Source organism: Mauremys reevesii, linkage group 8, assembly GCF_016161935.1.
Source record: "Mauremys reevesii isolate NIE-2019 linkage group 8, ASM1616193v1, whole genome shotgun sequence".
In the NCBI taxonomy this organism is placed as follows: Eukaryota; Metazoa; Chordata; order Testudines; family Geoemydidae; genus Mauremys; species Mauremys reevesii.
This window is the reverse complement of record NC_052630.1, coordinates 92,482,215-92,495,742: the sequence shown is the minus strand read 5'-3', so window position 1 is coordinate 92,495,742 and position 13,528 is coordinate 92,482,215. Positions and strand designations below refer to the sequence as shown.

Below are 13,528 nucleotides of genomic sequence, written 5' to 3'. Positions count from 1 at the left end.
ACTTCGTCGGATGCATGGAGCTCTTGCTCCAATATGTCTGTTAGTCTATAAGGTGCCACAGGACTCTTTGCTGCTTCTATTAATTTTGCTATTAGGCTTGCATTAAACAGACCTCGCTGCCCACAGCTGGTCTCTTTGCCATCTCAGTCCTGGATTTACCCTATATTCAGGTGTTGCACAGTTTTATTATATGTTCTTTGTTTAATGGGGAGCTGTCCCAAACACAGAGGGCTAGATTCTGATTCCCTTATTTGTGTTCAATAGTACGTACTTTCCTCCACAATTCCACTGACTCAATAGGACTCTTTGAGGAGGAAAGTGCTACCCAACTTGAGTAAGGGGATCAGAATCTGGCCCTTAGGCAATGCTCAACATCACCAACAAAGAAGACATTATGTGCTAAGACAATCCAACCAGGACTTGATTTGTTCGGACTTTCCTCTTCTGTCACCACAGCACACTAGTTATCTAATCCACCTGTTACGCCTTGTCTTTTAGATTGTAATCTCCTTGGAGCAGGGCATTGATTATATGTTTGTACAGCTCCTAGCAGAATGAGACCCCAACCTTTGAACACTAACACAATATATGGCAAACAATATTAGTAATAATACATTTAAAAGGTATTATTAAGTCTTTTCTGTACATGAATTATGAAGTTATAGTGCAATTGAATGCAAACAGCTTGCATACAACAGACAGGATAACGGAACAAACAAGTTAAACAAGTCTAAGTTTCAATAACTTTATGTCATGTACAGAGCTCAGAGGAGAACCCATGAATTTCCTATACAAAAGCAGTTAGCTATGTATCCCTTAATCCATTCCCACTGCAGGGCAACACATCTAGGAATAATTCTAAATTATTCCAGAGTACTGTGGCTGAAATAGATAACTTTGTAACGATTAGTGTAGTCTTAGTCCTGCACTGATAAACTGTCCAAATCAGGAAATGTCTTACAGGTCAAATCCACAACTGGTGAAAATTAGTGTACTCCACTGATGTCAACGGAGCTACGCCAATTTACATCATCCGAGGATAGGGCCCTTAAAACTCTCCATAGGAATGGGAAGGGGAAGAATAAATCTGAACAGAGCAATTTACCCTGCACAGATAGTTTAAGCCCTAAAAGGTAGTTGAATATTAATGGAAGAGGCGCGGGATTAGGAGCAGTTTGTTTGTCAGAGCATCAGTGCGTGAATCTCATCCACTTCCGAGGATAGGTGGTATGTGTGGAATGTGTTCTGCTATGTAAAAGTACCCTTTGTACCTGGGCCAATGGGAGCTGCGAAGCCAGCACTCTGGGTGGAGGCAGCATGCAGAGCTGCCTGGCCACACCTCCGCATAGCAACTGAGCAAGGGGGATGTCGCCGCTTCCGGGGAGCCCCAAGATAAGTGCTGCCCAGAGCCCGCCTCACCCTGTCCAGTGTCCCAACCTCCTGCCCCCTTCCACACCCAAACTCTGCCGCTGCTGCGGTGGCTCGAGACTGCCCCAGCAGCGGCCGGTGTGCCTGGCACAGGGGATGCCTGAGCTGCCCCTGAGCCAGGTGCACTTGCCAGTGCAGAAGTCTTGGAGCTCACGGAAAGTCACGGAATCCGTGACCTCCGTGACAAACCCACAGACTTACCTATGAGGAAGATTGAAAATATTGAATTTATTTAGTCTGGAAAAGAGAAGACTGAGAGGGGACATGATAACAGTTTTCAAGTACATAAAAGGTTGTTACAAGGAGGAGGGAGAAGAATTGTTCCCCTTAACCTCTGAGGATAGGACAAGAAGCAATGGGCTTAAATTGCAGCAAGGGAGGTTTAGGCTGGACATTAGGAAAAACTTCCTAACTGTCAGGGTGGCTAAGCACTGGAATAAGTTGTGTAGGGAAGTTGTGGAATCTCCATCACTGGAAATTTTTAAGAGCAGGTTAGACAAATACCTGTGAGTTAGGAAGTTTTTCCTAATGTCCAACCTAAACCTCCCTTGCTGCAATTTAAACCCATTGCTTCTTGTCCTATCCTCAGAAGTTAAGGGGAACAATTCTTCTCCCTCCTCCTTGGATACAGAGGGACCTAGACAAATTAGAGGATTGGGCCAAAAGAAATCTGATGAGGTTCAACAAGGACAAATGGAGAGTCCTGCACTTAGGAAGGAAGAATCCCATGCACCGCTCCAGACTAGGGACCGAATGGCTAGGCAGCAGTTCTGCAGAAAAGGACCTAGGAGTTACAATGGACGAGAAGCTGGATATGAGTCAACAGTGTGCCCTTGTTGCCAAGAAGACTAATGGCATTTTGGGCTGTATAATTAGGGGCATTGCCAGCAGATCGAGGGACGTGATCATTTCCCTCTATTCGGCATTGGTGAGGCCTCATCTAGAGTACTGTGTCGAGTTTTGGGCCCCACACTACAAGAAGGATGTGGAAAAAATGGAAAAAGAGTCCAGCGGAGGGCAACAAAAATGACTAGGGTACTGGAGCACATGACTTATGAGGAGAGACTGAGGGAACTGGGATTATTTAGTCTGCAGAAGAGAAGAATGAGGGGAGATTTGATAGCTGTTTTCAACTATTTGAAAGCGGATTCCAAAGAGGATGGATCTAGACTGTTCTCAGTGGTACCAGATGACAGAACAAGGAGTAGTGGTCTCAAGTTGCAGTGGGGGAGGTTTAGGTTGATATTAGGAAAAACTTTTTCACTAGGAGGGTGGTGATGCACTGGAATGGGTTACCTAGGGAGGTGGTGGAATCTCCTTCCTTAGAGGTTTTTAAGGTCAGGCTTGACAAAGCCCTGGCTGGGATGATTTAGTTGGGGACTGGTCCTGCTTTGAGCAGGGGCTTGGACTAGAAGATCTTCTGAGGCCACTTCCAACCATGATATTCTATTATTCTGTCAGGAATGGTCTAGATAATACTTAGTCCTGTCTTGGGTGTGGGGGATTGGACTAGATGACCTCTAGAGGTCTTTTCCAGTCCTATGATTCTACGATTACTCGGCAGTATTCCAAGTTCTGAAAATTTCTTGCTGCATAACCTTGGCAAACAACTTTAAAATACTCTCTGTTTCACTTTATCCATCTGTAGTACAGCTATATTTACCGATCTTACAGGGGAGTTGTGAGGCTTAATGTATATTTATAAAGTGATTGAGATCCTAAGATGAAAGGTGCTACTATACCTAAACCCAACATCAGCAGACATTTTCTTACTCTTGAAAATTATGTTCTTGCTACTGCTGCAAAAAGCTACTTTCTGCCACTGCTCAATAGCAGCCTCCACAGCCAATTGAAGAGTATCATTGAAAGGCTCCAATGGGAGACTCTCATCCCCTCATTCTCAGCTAGGAGAATGTGCCTGTAAACAGGATTGGAGAGTCGAGGTTAACAGAGATAGGAACGGGGGCAGAGCAAGTAGGCGGGGAGGATTCTCGGGTTGGAGGACTTGTTTCCTACTCCCACTCTCCTCTCAGATTATACATGTAAATTAACTCTGTCCATGGTGGTAGTTTGCATGTGATCCACCATCTACTTAGATTACAGTAACCTCTTGGGAAAAAGTTAAAAACTCACCCTTCAGCATCAGGATCTAAAATGACAGCCAGCTCTGTTAACACAAGCCCTGCCAAGTAATGCTGCTGGCGGAAAGGCACAGACAATTCAAACATATTTGCAATCTTCTGGTCTTGGACATTTGTAGAGAATCCAGAACTCTGTTGAAAAACCCAAGTGTTAAAAGTTGTGTAATGAGCCACTGAGGACACAGAAAGATACAGCTTATGAAATAGAGGACAAGCCCTGTACAGATTCAATAAAATCTCACGTCAGCCACTATTTCACTCATTTTTTGGCTATATATCTACTTATGTTACATGTAACTTCATTAACCCTTCAATAATTCAGAGTAGATGCATTTTACTTTTGTTCCCTTCTTAGTTAAGAATATGCATTACAAACCAGAGGATGAGAAAACAGCTAATCTGATGAGCAAGAGCAGTGCTACTGAGCAAGGCAACGTGTTTGCTGAGTAATGACTACTTTTTGCACATTCACTCTTTTGCACAGGATGGGAAAAGGTAGTAGAATGATGCTTGGATGTTACAAAGTGAATGGACCTTGGTTATTTTAATGATCACAGAAGATCAACACAAGTCAGAATAAAAGCCTATTGTTCTTCGCTTCAAAGGAAAATGTTCTGCTTACACGCTATGGCTAAAAGTTTAGGGTTTCAGAGACGCACTTTAAGCTTTCATTATGGCAATCCTAATATGGGTAACTCAGCTACAAGGAGGAATGCCAAGTGTACTGCCCATAGGCCCCTCTAAGCCACTCTACCTGCATTGCCTGTATTTTTTAAATAAGTGATCAAAGAGGCAGGAAAGGAACCTTTAGCAGGAAAGGAACCTGAACATGTGTGTGACACACCTGTCTCTGAGACTTACTCCTATGAACAAAGCTCAGCTTGAATTTCCACATGTGTCCTTTGCTGCTTTGCCTACCTGAGAAGTTGCCGAAGACACAGACGGTGAGGGAGATGCAGGTGGCGTGAGTAGGCTACAGGGTAAATTCAGGGTGACGTAGTGCTCATGGCTGCAGATAATGCGGAGGAAGTCCAGCCTCAAGGATACAAGGATGCTTGGATTTGGTAAGGAATAAAGCTTTGAAGACACCTGGCAAGAATAACACAAACTATACAGTTAATAGTAATACAGCACACAAATGCAGCAAGTGACTTCTGACATATCCTCCATCACCATGTTATATAGCAGGAAAGACCAGATTAAAGGGTTTTATAATGCTTTAGCTGTCATTAAATAGCAGTAAGACACACACCACTTCTCTGTAGTTTCAATTAAAGGAGTCACATAGGGAAACTGTACATTTAACATTTACCACAGCCAACAATGCTGATAACAATATAATATTTGCATAATAGGCATACTAATTACAATTACAAATTAAGTCCCATCTACTTCACATGCAATATTGAACTCCTACTGTTTTCAGTAGGAAGTTGCACAACTAAGATCAAGGATATCACATCAGCAGGCTAGCTAGTCACACTCATAGGTGATGGAACTAGGGGTGCTGCCACGCCCCCTGGCTTGTGGTGGTTTCCATTGTATACAGGGTTTACAGTTTAGTTCAATGGCTCTCAGCACCCCCACTATGAAAACTGTTCCAGCCCCTCTGCTCACACAGTAGGCAACAAAGTTCAAATACTATTATCATTCAGGCCATCTACTATGGAATGTTTCAATCTGTAGTAAAGATGAACCTGAAGCCCAGATCCAAATACCCCCAGACATCATGGATGCTCAGATCCAAATTTTGCAGTCAAGCTCCTTTCTAATCTCTTCCTCCATTACTCTGGTGGCAACACTCATGGAAAGAGACTCCTCTCTCCCAGTGTAACTCTATCGACTTAGTAGACTAACTCCTGATTTAGACAGTATACCTGAGAAGGGAATCAGGCACAGAGATGTAGAAGCATTAAAACACAAGCTGAATGACACATCAAGCTAATTTTTTTAAAGACACGCTGATAATGGAATGTTGTGTTCCTGCTTCACAGCTGGTCCTAAGGAAGTTACAGTAGTGTGGTGTGACATGGTACCCAGCTAATACATAACACTCCTCTGCATTTACCTGTTTGTAGCAGGCCTTAATAAGGCTAAAGACAAACCCTCGATCCATGATAGATAGCAGATCATTGAGGAAAAATGCAAGACTGGTGTTGAGCCTTTCAATCATTTCTGTATCCTGAATGGGAGAACAAAAAGAGAAAATGCAGGGAAAAGAGTGCTGTTATATATGGTAACACAACAGTTTCAAATTAAGGCCCTGATCTATGCACCTGGATGGAACAAGCTGCAGAATTGGCCAGAGTGCAGCTAAGTGCTTGCCATTACCTTCTGAAACCGAGAGACTATATCATTGGCAATTGTGCTGACCAGAGCACATATGTCATCCATAAAACGTTCCGGAAAACGATTCTTCCTTGGAGCATCCAGTTTGTCAGCAAAATACAAATGATGCACCATACTCTTCACCTATAGGAAACATATATTACTAGTAACGATCATTTGTGGAAAGCATTATGCTATTAACAGTGGTGTCTGTTTTACTAAAATCCTGGATTAATCCCGTAAGCAATGCGTTTCCAATTTGCTCACCATAAGCTCGAAGAAGAACCACGCCTGCTGTAAAGCTGCCTCCCGAACACTTCCACTGCAGACGACCCACTGTAAGGCCAGTTCTTCATGAAAAAGCTAAGCAGATTCAAATCCAAAATTAGTCCTAGTACCCACGTTGGCTTGCAACACAATCCACGTGAAAAATGGAAGCACAACACAGGAAAAATATGGAGAACAATGCAGATAAGCAAAATAATAAATGTTAATGCAACAGCAGTGACAATGTCCCTTAAAAGATCCCCCCAATTAACAACTTAGGACGCTGCTATGATGTGTGTGGTGAGAAACATCACGTCATTTTGGTCCAACATTAAAATTTAAGTGTTGACAATTTTCTTCCCTCCCAAAATATTTGTTGCTCAAATTAGTTTAAAAATCTACCTTTCTGCCTGGTCAGATTCTTGAAGTAAAAGGGAGTAAAAAGGGGACATATAAAGCAATTTGTACACAAGTGTATATTTATTTTGAGAAAGAACTTTAGCAAAATGGTACATATGGGAAAAATAAACCATATTGCGCTAACAGCCACCTTCTTGCTTTAGTTTCAATTCCCAGAAAGAACAAATCTCAGACCAGCAGAAGTCACTGGTGGTGTTTTTATTATTCAAAAAGTCAACAGATTTTGTGTCACTGGCATTATTTAGGAGTAGATTCTTACCTCCTTTCAATTGGCATAAATCCAGAGTAAACCCTGACATCACTAGTTACACTGGATTTACATTCATGTAAGTGAGATCAGAATCTGGCCCTCTGTGTTAAATATCTAACACATTTTAATTCACTGTATTAGAGCAAGTCATTTACATAATCCAACAGCAGCACTAATATTTTTTAAAAACCTACAGTAATTCCATCTAAGCAACAGGAACATTCGTCAGACAAGCCTCTCCTGCTATTTTTACTCATCCTCATTCACTGGGTCAGGACATTTTATATTTGCTAGTGGTCTAGTATACAGAAGTGCTCAGCAAAAGCAGTTCCCCACTGACCTCTGAAAATCAGGCCAAAATAAAAGATAGACAACCATGTTTCAGAATGACTCGACCTCCCTGCCCCACGATATCAATTGTCTTCACTGACATCTACCTTTTTAGTTGGTAACCGTCCTGTTAATGTTTGTAAGAAACTTGACGTCTCAGTGTGCGAAGACATACGATTACAACTTCGATCTGTAGCCTACGGAGTGGAGATGAATGAATGATGACAGCACATTAAAGTTTGCTGGGGATGGTTTCTGCAGCTCAAGGGCAGTGTACATTTACAAAATACTGTTTAACAGTAGATTTCATGGGTTTTTACACCTTCCCCCCTTCTCAAACTCTCAGCCATCTGTTTAAACAAACAGAGTGACAACAATAAAAAGCATTGTTGTGGTTTGGTTGGTTTTTTTTTTTTTTAAGATTTACATGTTCTTTAAATAAAAGCATGTTTTTATGCACAAAGACATTTAATGCTGCAAAGCATGAAACTTTTCCATACTTATATTCTATCAGCATGCAGATGTCTAGAATATTATATTTTTATATGTTTTAGTGTCATACCTCTCAATCTACCAGTCCAAATGTGTGGACCCCCCCGAAAATGACCCACCTATTAGTACAGGGAATTAGAAAATTACATAAGATTTTTTTCTTTTAGCATACACAACTTTATCCATAAACTCAATTTCAGGATTCAACATTTCTGATGGAAATAACTTGCCTTAACGCAAGTTAGTTCAGACTAGATTTGTGTGGGAGGGAGATAAATTTGAGTTTACAAGGAAGGAAAGTTGAGAGGTATGTTCGAAACCATCATGCAGTGTAAGGCAACAAGCAACCAGGGTTAAATAAGTGAAGCCTATCTTATGTAAGCCACTACAAATTTCATACTTTGCAACACAGAACAGATACAGCTGCATCTCATGAATCATTGCTTCCAGCACTTTGTTTTGGTTTAATTATCTCTCATTCAAACATTCACATTAAAAAGGAAGGATCGATTGAATATGAAGGATACTAAATGCTTTATGAAAATGGTAAAATGGTTCATGACGTTAAAACAAAAAGCAAACATGATGCTGCACAAAATTGTGATCAACGTTTCCATTAAAAATGTGCTTCACCTAAAGTAGAAACTAATGTTAAAAAACAACAACAAAGGAAAGGAGCTGTAGCATCTAAATTTCACAAACCAGCAACTACTGAAATGAAAGGAAGGGGACACTGTTTATGCATTTTTGGGTTTTCATGCAGTGGGGGGGGGGGGAGGGAAGAGGAGAAGTGCTAATTTGAAAATAAAAAATAAAAATCACTAACTTTTCAAAGATTGAAAAAAGCAAGCCACCAAAACTATAGTATACACTTAAAAGGAGATGTTCTTTAGGGAAAGATCAGCCAATAAAAAACAAAAACAAAAAAACCAAAACTCTAATGTAGACACCACCTGTGTTGACTCTGCACTTGGACTGGGGTTGGATCCCCATGGGGCAGCTTTGGGACCACCAGTGTTTACCCAGGAATTGGAGCGGTCTAAACCCTGGGCATATAATAGAAAGCAGTTGGGAAAGGAAAGACATATTACACGTTGCATGCCACACAGTAGTCTAATTTAGAGATATGCAGTCCTTAAAAGAAATCAAAATGTGTTTAACACACGTCACCAATTAGTACTGTTAAAGCAACCTGAATTCTCAGGCATGTGTTGAGAAATTTTAGTCCCGAAGGTTATTTTATTATTTTTCAAACACACAAACACAACATTAACATTGATGAGAGCACCTGTTCAGGCGGCAGCTGTTCAGGCTACACCTGTTGTATTCGTACTCTCCATGCACCAAAACCATTATGAGACCAAATTCTGCTCTTACTTACATCTTGAGTAAATCCAGTGACTTCACTGGAATTACTCCAGATTTACACTGATGTAGCAGAACAAATATGGCTCAGAGATGATGGGAACCACAAAAGGTGGCCTGTGGGGTTTCTACATTTCTTGAGCCAGGCTCCTTGACATACAGTGTTCATAAACCCCATAAGTCCTGTTGATAAATGTCTGAGCTCTGAAGAGACATCAAAAGAGCTCTCAGACATTTGCATGTTCACAGCAAAGAACGCTACTATTCTGAAAAAAAATAGTGCTAGGCACTAGATTTCAACAAGGACCAAATGGGGGAAAAGGTGTTTTTTCTATACCCAAAGCTATATTTGAGATATGACATTTTGAAAAAAAAACCCTAGGCTTTTCATAACACAACAATTTTTTTTTCATATTTTCATATGTTGGAGGGAAAAAAAACCTGTATAATTAATATGGAATTTGTTCCCCAAATCCTCCTCCACCAAGAGAGCATGTATACAACATTTCAGGTGGAAAAGAATTATGTTCCTGCTCATCCATCCCAAGAAAGTTAAAGAAAAGGTAGGAGCAGACAAAACTGAGCTCATTCCAGAAACCGTTCTACATCATCAGTTTGATCGATGGGAGCCTATTAACACGAAGAGGCTTTGGATCAGATCTTATGGGATAATTACCACATACAGCTCTTCATAACATTCTCAAATGAGCTTCAGTCATCACCTGGGAGAGAGGACTTTTCAATCTCCATGCCAAGTTTGCTTAGATGCCCAGAAAAGACGCAGTTTAGATGCCAGCTATGGTGATGGTTTTTGAAATAAAGACTTTTGTCAACTACAAACTGGATCCAGACCACCAATTCATTTCTCACAACCCATTAAAAACTCACATCAAACTTGAGTCCAGATTTAAACCAGTATCCTTGAGGTTATGCCATTGAGCCATCCAGTATGAGAGACCACAGCGTTGTTGTAATTTTGCTCAAATAGACTCAGTAACAAACAGACAACACAAACTGAAAAATGTTGTTTTGTTCTGAATTACTATTCAGCAGAAATGAAGAAAAGCCCTGATCATGCAAAGGCACAAGCTTAATTTTACACACTTTGAGTAGAAGTCAATGGGACTACTTGCAGTGAGTCAAGCTAAACACATGTCCTGATCCTGCAAACACCTAAGCACATGTGTAACTTTGCTCACATGCACAGTCCTAATGACTGCAATGTAGATCATGTGACAGATGGACTTACGTGTTTACAGGAGTGGGAACCAATTTTGTTTTAGAATGGAAAATGTAGAAGTCCTTCCCCCGTCACAATGTACAGAATTGAGAGTTTCCTTTCCTTTCAAGGAGGAGTAAATATGAAGTACATACAACTTGTTAAATTCCAGGTAATGGCTGAGGTCCCAGTCCTGTAAGAGGATCTGTGTGGGTGCATCCGCTTGCTTGTGCAGATCCACTAGCAGGATTATATTCAAGCATTATATTCATAGCAGTCAAAAACCGGATATTTTCTGATTTTTTCCCCAGCATACTTCCAACAATTTAGGAGATCTACATAATTTTACTACAAGTGCAAAATGGTATAAAGGCTATTTTTGGCAGATGCCAAAATTGCTTCAAAAATAGTAAGAATCTCAAAATAGTGAAAGACAGAAAGATTAGTATCAGATCCAAAACCTCCTGCATTATGTTGATCCAAAGCAATCCTTAAACTCTGCAAGAGAGATAACTTCAAGATTTTTACAATAAAATCAGAAATACGAGTCAGTGATGGCTTAAATGGAATCTACCAGATAACCCACACAACAAATAACAAATATAAGGGTTTATTCCAAACAATTAAATGAAACAAACAAAATGATGGACGCTTTTTAAAAATAAAACACCTCTCATGATTGGTCCTATTTTCAAGTGAAGGCGCTTTAGTAGGGTGGTCACATGCTTAAATCATTATTTGGGACTGTACAAATGGTATTTTTGCACCTATGTGCCACTTTCAGCGTTTTATGAAGACATCTATATTTTGACTACTGGATTTGATAGATTTGATAGATTTGATAGATTTAAATGTAATTATTTCTCTTAGATTCTGTATATTTATATCCAGCCTAGTATTTGCTGACCAAGCTATTGGCAAGAAATATTTCAGTTAACAGTAGTCTACACATTAGCTTTTTAAGCACAGTAGTCTACACATTAGCTTTTTAAGCACAGAGTATGTATCTGGAAGAAAATCTCTTTCCGTTTTCTATTGCCACATTATGTACTCAGTCAGCACATGGGAAGCATCTAATATCCTGTGTAAATTCCACATGCACATCGCTCCCCGGGGCGTTTCACAAAAGGTCAAGGTTGTTTAATTAGTGAGACATCTAAGTGGATCTTTAAACTTTTTAAAATCTTCTCGTCCTTGCTTTATTTATTTATTTTAAATAATAATTCACCAAACAGAACTTATCTTGTCTTCTGTCTGGTGAGAAAATTACATTTTCAGTAATTCAAAAATTAGTGACATCTCTGTCTCAGACCAAGCCTCCCCTGCCTTTCTTTGAATACAGGATTGACAAATGTCAAACTGACCCAGGTGTGTGACTTTACTAACAAACTTGATTAGTTGATTTTTCAAGGACTGGGTGTAAAAGTTCTTTCAAGATAATCCATGCTGGAAGAATGAAGGGTGGTGGTGCTGGTGGGGAGGGGCTGTGACACTTTATACCAGAGGCGGGCCAGAGAATATATATACAATAAAAAAGAGTCCCGTCCTCTCAGCCCCCAGGGCTGGCTTTAGGCCGATTCGCCCGATTCCCTGGAATCGGGTCCCGTGCTGGTGCCTTTTAAATTTTTACTCACCCAGTGGCGCTCCAGGACTTCGGTGGCATTTCGGCAGCGGGCCCTTCACTCGCTCCGGGTCTTCCGCGGCGGGTCCTTGAGTGCCGTCGAAGACCTGCAGCGAGTGAAGGACCCGCTGTCAAAGTGCCACCAAAGACCCAGAGCGCCGCCGGGTGAGTACGAATCGGGCCCTGCACTTGCTAAAGCCGGCCCTGTCAGCCCCCATGTCTTTACAGGGAACACTTGTCAGGAGACAGGGTAATATCTGATTGGTACATGTTTCTCTTTCCTCTTAGGGGTCTTTAGCAAGTCAAACAGAAACAGTGGCATGTGTTCTGGGAGCAAGATGCCAGCGACTTTCCCAGCATAGGGAAGGGGTCATCAGTAAGGATGAGTGAATATAGATTTCTTTTTGACAGGACAAACGTTACAGTTCCTTCTTCATTTGTTTTAAGATTGAAGAGAAATGTGGAGTTTCCTAGGAGCCTTAGTTGTGCAATCATACCTTACTTCCAATGATTGACCGTACTTCATCATCTGGTGAAGTCGGAGTCCCAGATATATCCGGATTGCTGTTACTAAGACTCCTTGAGCGATTCAAGTTAAGGCTTGCTGGTCGGACGGCTGATCGAGCCATAGTAGCATAATGCACGGATCCCCCCAAACCACTGGGACCTACAATTTCACACAAGAGAACATCTTGTAACGTTATAAATCATGGCCACAGAGTGGCTGCTTTGCACCAGTCTGCTGCTGCAAAGCGTCTGCATACCTGGTGGATCCGGGCAGCAGGGGACTCCTCCGATGGCATAGGGTAGCTGTAGCAGCTCCTGTGCCATCCCCACACCTGGCTCTCCAGTATAGGGGATGTGGCTGGGAAAAAGGGGGCATGGTCAGAACGCCATTCTGTCCACTGATCCCTGACTATTGGAATGGCCCCTGGGGACTGCTGGCAACTGGTGTAAGATAAAGCAGCCTTCAAGCTGCTCTATCTTGTGCTTGGAATCATGCTGCTATTTGCCAACCCCAAGCCTGGGGCGGGGTCACAAACATGGCTTAATGTCACATTAATTCCACTCCAGATTTGTGTCAAGCCCAGTCTGTCCAATCTGGAGAATATGAGTTTATGTGTACATTCACAAAAGAATACATTTACTCCCAAAAAAGAAGTCTTCTGCTACGTATGCTTTGCAGTTATACAACACTGCCCATCTGACACTCTCGACACACCTTACAAACATTAACTGATTAAGCCTTCGAAGTAGGCAAGCACTATTAAACCCATTGTCCAGATGGGTTCACTGAGTCATACAGCAAGCTAACGACCGAGATGTAACCCAGCAGGGATGGTTGCTAGCACCTGTTCTAAACAAGGAACAAGACTCTCTCCCACATTCAGCTATGTATAACAAAGCTCTTTCACAAAACGCAATTCTAATTTCTCAATAAAATGTGTTTTAAAAACAAGCAGTGAAGATACCTGGTGAAGGTGAATTGGGATAGGTATTTGGTAGACGAAAAACATAATAAATATAGGAAGTGAGAAGGTTGTTTCTGCCATGCTGGTCCTGGTTTCCTTCTAAGTTTTTGTGGAGTCTGTTTATGATTGATGCCATCGCTTCAAAAGATGCTTGACCCAGGTTAACTGAAAAAAGATGAGAAGTTTGGTTATAAG

The 13,528-nt window shown here is 41.3% G+C and overlaps 1 protein-coding gene across 4 annotated transcripts in view; it reads right to left on the bottom strand.

Annotated features, from left to right (window-relative positions):
- The window catches only part of DOCK7 (dedicator of cytokinesis 7), a 142,344-nt gene that overhangs the window by 42,343 nt on the left and 86,473 nt on the right, over window positions 1-13,528 (bottom strand). For 2 of the 4 annotated variants that reach the window (XM_039484526.1, XM_039484527.1), the window contains exons 21-29: window positions 13,334-13,498; window positions 12,359-12,528; window positions 8,610-8,702; window positions 7,272-7,361; window positions 6,165-6,260; window positions 5,901-6,041; window positions 5,638-5,751; window positions 4,488-4,658; window positions 3,562-3,701 (exon numbers count right to left, since the gene is read on the bottom strand). In XM_039484526.1, coding sequence (XP_039340460.1) covers window positions 3,562-3,701; window positions 4,488-4,658; window positions 5,638-5,751; window positions 5,901-6,041; window positions 6,165-6,260; window positions 7,272-7,361; window positions 8,610-8,702; window positions 12,359-12,528; window positions 13,334-13,498 — 1,180 coding nt within the window. The remainder of the gene's footprint in view (window positions 1-3,561; window positions 3,702-4,487; window positions 4,659-5,637; window positions 5,752-5,900; window positions 6,042-6,164; window positions 6,261-7,271; window positions 7,362-8,609; window positions 8,703-12,358; window positions 12,529-13,333; window positions 13,499-13,528) is intronic. The other 2 variants (XM_039484528.1, XM_039484529.1) reach the window with 1 other exon arrangement.